This window comes from Cicer arietinum, chromosome 4 (genome assembly GCF_000331145.2).
Source record: "Cicer arietinum cultivar CDC Frontier isolate Library 1 chromosome 4, Cicar.CDCFrontier_v2.0, whole genome shotgun sequence".
NCBI lineage: Eukaryota > Viridiplantae > Streptophyta > Magnoliopsida > Fabales > Fabaceae > Cicer > Cicer arietinum.
In genome coordinates, this window is record NC_021163.2 from 3,291,667 (window position 1) to 3,298,053 (window position 6,387).

The 6,387-nt window shown below is 33.1% G+C and overlaps 1 protein-coding gene across 1 annotated transcript; it reads right to left on the minus strand.

Annotated features, from left to right (window-relative positions):
• Nucleotides 1–469: 469 nt before the first annotated feature.
• LOC101510457 (magnesium transporter MRS2-2-like) lies at nucleotides 470–5,405 on the minus strand. The gene is made up of 11 exons (XM_004495332.4): nucleotides 5,108–5,405; nucleotides 4,962–4,991; nucleotides 3,841–3,994; nucleotides 3,248–3,369; nucleotides 2,730–2,804; nucleotides 2,065–2,280; nucleotides 1,920–1,964; nucleotides 1,323–1,367; nucleotides 1,199–1,228; nucleotides 973–1,092; nucleotides 470–863 (listed from the first exon to the last, which is right to left on the minus strand). The coding sequence occupies exons 1-11, from the start codon at nucleotides 5,354–5,356 to the stop codon at nucleotides 777–779; spliced, it is 1,173 nt and encodes a 390-aa protein (XP_004495389.1). The 5' UTR covers nucleotides 5,357–5,405; the 3' UTR covers nucleotides 470–776.
• Between the last annotated feature and the right edge of the window lie 982 nt (nucleotides 5,406–6,387).

Genomic DNA, 6,387 nt, shown 5'->3' on the forward strand with positions numbered 1-6,387 from the left:
TAATAATAAATTTAATTACATTACTTTGAGGATTTAAATTTTAAAAATAGCTAACAATACTTAGCTTTCTCTAAATTCATAGTCTAATTGTGTTCTTCTTTTCAAGGTATAGTTGAGTTCTTATTTTTATGACTTTAATATAAATAACTTTTTTGTGTTAGTGATGCTTTTGTTTTGACATTTATTTTTGTTGACATGTCACAGAACAGTACTTTCAGCTCGTCTACCTAAGTTCATATGCCTTATCTCACTTTTGGCCAGCTAATCACGGGTCAGCTGACCCGCCCACTTTTCATTCTTCCTCCTTAGTCCTTAGTCCTTATATTTATTCAAGTGTAATGTACGATATGGATCGGTTGAGAGTAGAATTTTCCAACAGAAATTGTGAACTAAACCGTCATTTAATGGCTCGATCATAACGGTGTCCGAATTTATTTATAATGCTTATCTGATCCATGTTTACATGAAGTTAACAAAAGAAAAATATCATTATATTAACTACAAAAAAATAGCATATAAAGATTAATAATATATTCAACTTAATTTAATCACATATCAAGGCCTTAAAATTATTCAAAACAAAAATCAACTCTGGATCTGTATATTTGAGGTTATTGCAGACCTGCCAGACTAACACCAGCTCCGTATCAACCCTAAGAACTAAGCTTGCATTATATACCCTTTAATGTAATCTTAAATAAATTGACAAGATCTTGAATCGTCATTCTGGACCATATGTAAAGTTCATTCTGTGCACCTTTCCAACATATTGATTTTCATGATCCAATCAGCCCCTTTTGGCGAGCATAAATGGTAATCATGAGAAACATAATAGCTGAAAATGCTCCTGAGACAATAACTACCTGCAATAAACATGATTATATTTTAAGCTATCTATTTAGAAATTTTGCAGCCATATACTTTAACTATATTATAGCATTGGGTGCCCATAAATACAAGTAGTTTGCTTACCCATTTGAACATGTAACCATGGTTGTCATTCCAACTGTATGGGATGTTCATTCCAAAAATACCAGCCACCAGAGAGTAGAAAGATAGGCAAACAGTTCCAGAGCTAAGAAAGAGCTCTAACTGCACCAATCGATACAAAAATTTGAAGGATTAGCGAACTTGAAGTAAAATACATTTTGCAAAATACTAATAGAAGATATGCATGGTGGAGAAACATAAAAGGCACCTGAATAAGCTGATTTCGATGGTTGTCGAGCTGTAAAATGGAGAAAAATAAATAAATTATTCGCATTACATGTCATTCGCCAAATACCTATTGTTAATACCAGTAAAAACTAATAGTTACTTACTTGAATGTTAATGTAATCTTCGGTATCATCAATATACTCTCGCAGCTATAAATGAAAAGAAAAATGGAAGTGGTTAGACTAATAGGGAGCTTGAAATCATGAATTGTTCACTGAATCACCATTATTATAACAGATAGAAAGTTATAAAGGATGCAGAAAGATCCAAGTATAGTCTGATTCAATAAAGTAAGAGCATATCATCTTACAATTCTTAAACATTGCACGAAGAAACTTTTCAAAACAATTTTTGAACATAAACTACAAAGTTCAACTTTGAACAAAAGGAGGGGAAGTAGGGAGAAGCAAAATGCACATATATCCTCTTTTCAACATTAATTTCACAATATTAACACAGTAACCTTGTAAACATTAAGAGTATCAATGTGGTTAAACCTCGCGATGCTTACAAATAAAAAACTAAGTACCAAACCAAAAAGGCCAAACCTTCAGTCACTTTCATAGGCTCTAAATTACAGAGTGAACATGCAAACCATATTTTTCTTCATATTACAACTAAACAGTCTTCCAAAATACTTTATATCTGGCGTTTATCTGCCTTGATACAAAAAATAAGATTCAAACGGAGATGAAACTTACTGTGTTTAATTTGTTTAATGTGCTATCAATTTGCATGAAATAAGCCTGCAAAAATGAACGAACACAGTTTTAACAGTTTTTTTCATTAAAAAAATATGGAAGGTCCTTGCTAAATATATTTTGAAGTAAATAATAATGTTATAACCTCCAGTAACATTTCAAGCTCTTCCACGTCATTTTCATCAAAACGAGCTGTTGCAATACTTGCTCTGGATATTTTTGATCCATTGGTTGGGGAGGTAGCAAACCAATTTGCAGCACCTGATCCACTAACTGGTGACACCGAACCTGCCTTTCTCGACAGGTATAGGTCAGCCATATCATCGTCATCATCCAGCAATTGTTCGAGCTCATCTCTGACCTGTAGCAGATAACAAGAACTGGTGATGGGAGAAGGAGAAAGGAATATATATTGTACAGTATATGAAGAACTGCCTTCTGAAAAATATTTTATATTGATCATATGAAGCTATGCAGAGAAACAAACCAACAACTTTGTACTGCGATCATGTACTAGGTGAACAAAATGATCTAGATCCCTATAAATATTAAGCATGGAGAACATGAAAGCTCCTTTAGTTCCCATTCAAGCAAAACCCAACTACTTGATTATAAGAAAGCAAGGTTCTCGAGAATGGAATTTTTTTCATATATATTGTTAAGATATTGATAATCCTACATAAGTAGGTTAAATTTCAGACAAAAGATCAATAACCATCTTGAAACAGAAGGTGCGGAATATATTCATAAAAATAAAATGGGCTTTTTCCAGTCACACATTGTTCACTATTATTGAAAAACTTAACATACCTTTTGTACCCGAGCATTCAGCCTTGTCATTGCACTCTTCATTTTACGAACTCTGTCCAAATTACGACTACTAATCTGCAGATTAATGTAATTCAAAAGTTCATAACAATTGAACAAAATAAAGTCAAGTGTTCAGAGTGTTGTCAAACAAAGGCCATAGCACTATAGTGTAGCGGAATTTTAACAAACTGCTATTTCCTATGATCCGCGATTAACAACACAAAAAAATATATTCCTCAAGAAAGTCAAACATGGAACAAGAACACACATTTCAAGCCAACCAACAGAAACCAAGTAAGAGAAAAGTAACCATAATTAGAATCGACATCTCAATGATAATAAGTACAAGAAATAAAAAGCATAAGATATTTGAACTGAATGAAGGAAAAATATCCTCCACTTTAAATGAAGCTTCTTATTTGTTAGCTTATTCTACTCTATATCAAAGGAAAGTAGGGGCCAGGACCAGAGGACTCGAGAAAACGGAAACAAGATAAGGAATTCAATTATATATGTACCTTGGAGGTAAGTTCGTCTAATGCAGGATAAGCAATCAGCTCCAACTCATATGTACGTGCAGCAAGAAAACTACAAATGGCTTCTAAAGCAACCTCCAGGGCGCGGAACTCAAACGGTGACTCTACATTGCATAATTTAGATCATTCAGATACAGGATGAAAAGCAATGTCTGAAAATAATTTATTCTAATAAATTCTTTAGAAAGGGCATTAGATGATGCAAATCGAAAACAAATTTCTGAGAGGAAAAGACGAAATCAAATATCTTTGTAATACTTCCTCCATCTCACAATAAGTGTCGTTGAAAGTTTTTGCATACATATTAAGAAATGCAATAATTAGAAGGAAGAGAAAAGAGATTTTACTAAATTGTTCATCTTAACCATTGGTGGACTTTTCACTATTATCAATGCAAAGTATAATAATACTTTGAAAGTTGTGTATGATGATAATCATTGAAAGATAGTATAGGAAAAAATAATTAAAATTGCATTGAAAATTATGAATGACATTAATTTTGAGACAATTCTTCTACTAAAATGACACATTATAAGACAGAGGGAGTAACATAGTTCATCTTTAACCTAACATACCATCTTCATCAGCAGCTTCAGCATCATGTTGACCACCAATATACTCTTTACCATCTCCTTGTTGTTGATGAATGTCACTCAGTTTAGGCAATCGCCTCCGCAGTTCTTCAACAACAGGGACCACATTTTCATCTGTTGGATCTCGCAGCAATACCTATACCAGAATGTAGTTACTTTCAGAATGCGAAAGTAAAAGCCATCTCAAATCTCTACGAATAATTACACATTCTATAGAGAACCAAAGGTTTGATACAGGGATTCACAAATATACAAAGCGAGTTATAGAAAAGAGTAATAAAACCTATTAAGGGAGACTCAAAAGTATCCTAGCTCTATCAAAATCTATTCTTTGTTATTAAATCAGTAAACAAAATCACATAGTTGTATGCTCTTATAAGACAGTTAAGGTTTGTGCCATCACATTAAGTAAAAACTTTGATACTAGAACAGGAAAAACAAGCCAACAAGTAGGCTATTGTCCCTGTACTTGTTTCCTTCAATGAACATGACACAATAATTTTAATATATGTTCCTATAATTCATGTCCCTAACTGCATGGATAAGATAAGAAACTCAGAACATGCTGCATCTACCATTCCTCTACGGTATGTTTGGGATAGATGCTTTTTGAAGAGGAGGGGCTTATTATTCTTTTTTAAAATAAGGAAGCTATATGGATAGATGATTTTTGAAGAGGAGGGGTTTATTATTCTTTTTAAAAATAAGGAAGCTATATAATGTTTCTGAAAAGGAATTAAGTCTAATTGAAATGTTATATGATCAATTATCATGTTATTCTTACAATTTTATCAAAATATCAAATATACACCAAAATGTAGGCTTAGCCCTTCAAAACCCTCCCCTCCAAAACCCCCAAAATCCAACTCCCAAACATGTCCTCAGTCGTTATAGTTCAATCAGTCTAATGCTTTTCAACTATGAGTATCTTAAAAACTAAAAGAAGCTTGTTCCTTATTAAATACATATTGTTTCAATATATTTTTCTTTCCAATAGATAGAAAACCATAATTCTTCATTGTAAAATGTTATAACAAAAAAAAACTTCATTCCCCATCAGCAATCAACAACAAACTCACAAATTGAAATAAAAGCTAACTAACCTCTTCAGCTGTGATAATTGCCTTGATATGCTGAAACACAGAATCACAAAAACACAATAAAAAACACACAACAAAACCAAAAATTAAAAAAACACAATACAATGTAAAAAAAAGAAAAACAACAACAAAATCATATGATGTACTACCTCCAAGTTAAGCACAATAGCCTTCTCACGACCAAGAATGGTAGAAGGGTAAGAAAGCAAAGGATCAAGGATTCTAAGATCACGTGCATTAATCTGAACCCTGTGCATGATAGCATACTTGTCAACATCAAGCATCGACCCTTGACCCATAGCATCAATCAAAATCCAACTTCTCGAAGTTTGTGTCTTCTTTTTCACAACAACCATAGCCTGTGGGTCCGCAGGGACAACGCTCCCATCTCGAGCCATCCCTTCTTACCCTATTCCTCCAAACTACTTCAATTCAAAACACAAAATTTCAACTCAAAACTCTGTTTCAATTTGATAGCAACCAATAACAGAAAGAGCGAAATTTCTCAAACCCTTTTGCGCATTTAATCAAACACCAGTTGATATTGTTTCAATATATTTTTCTTTCCAATAGATAGAAAACCATAATTCTTCATTGTAAAATGTTATAACAAAAAAAAACTTCATTCCCCATCAGCAATCAACAACAAACTCACAAATTGAAATAAAAGCTAACTAACCTCTTCAGCTGTGATAATTGCCTTGATATGCTGAAACACAGAATCACAAAAACACAATAAAAAACACACAACAAAACCAAAAATTAAAAAAACACAATACAATGTAAAAAAAAGAAAAACAACAACAAAATCATATGATGTACTACCTCCAAGTTAAGCACAATAGCCTTCTCACGACCAAGAATGGTAGAAGGGTAAGAAAGCAAAGGATCAAGGATTCTAAGATCACGTGCATTAATCTGAACCCTATGCATGATAGCATACTTGTCAACATCAAGCATCGACCCTTGACCCGTAGCATCAATCAAAATCCAACTTCTCGAAGTTTGTGTCTTCTTTTTCATAACAACCATAGCCTGTGGGTCCGCAGGGACAACGCTCCCATCTCGAGCCATCCCTTCTTACCCTATTCCTCCAAACTACTTCAATTCAAAACACAAAATTTCAACTCAAAACTCTGTTTCAATTTGATAGCAACCAATAACAGAAAAGGGGAAATTTCTCAAACCCTTTTGCACATTTAATCAAACACCAGTTGGGTATTGGTGTCCCACCTCAAAAAAACGTTTTTCCGATTAATACTGTAGATTCGTTCGCGGAAAAAAAATAACAAAATAATATATGCATATAAGATAAAATATAAAGCGAACTTATTTAGTCCGAAACCCATACCAGGTAGGTTCATTTGTGTAATCAACTGTGGGAAAACTCTATTTTTTTAATCAAAACTATCAAATTACCCTTCAAAAT

Bases quoted from the DNA above. Each gene is read 5' to 3' on its own strand.
- LOC101510457 (XM_004495332.4), bottom strand. From the start codon at position 5,356: ATGGCTCGAGATGGGAGCGTTGTCCCTGCGGACCCACAGGCTATGGTT. The intron at 3,370-3,840 runs GTATGTTAGGTT...TATGCAATGTAG, and splicing joins TGAAGCTGCTGATGAAGATG to AGTCACCGTTTGAGTTCCGC. The intron at 1,368-1,919 runs GTAAGTTTCATC...TTTCATTTATAG, and splicing joins CATTAAACAAATTAAACACA to CTGCGAGAGTATATTGATGA.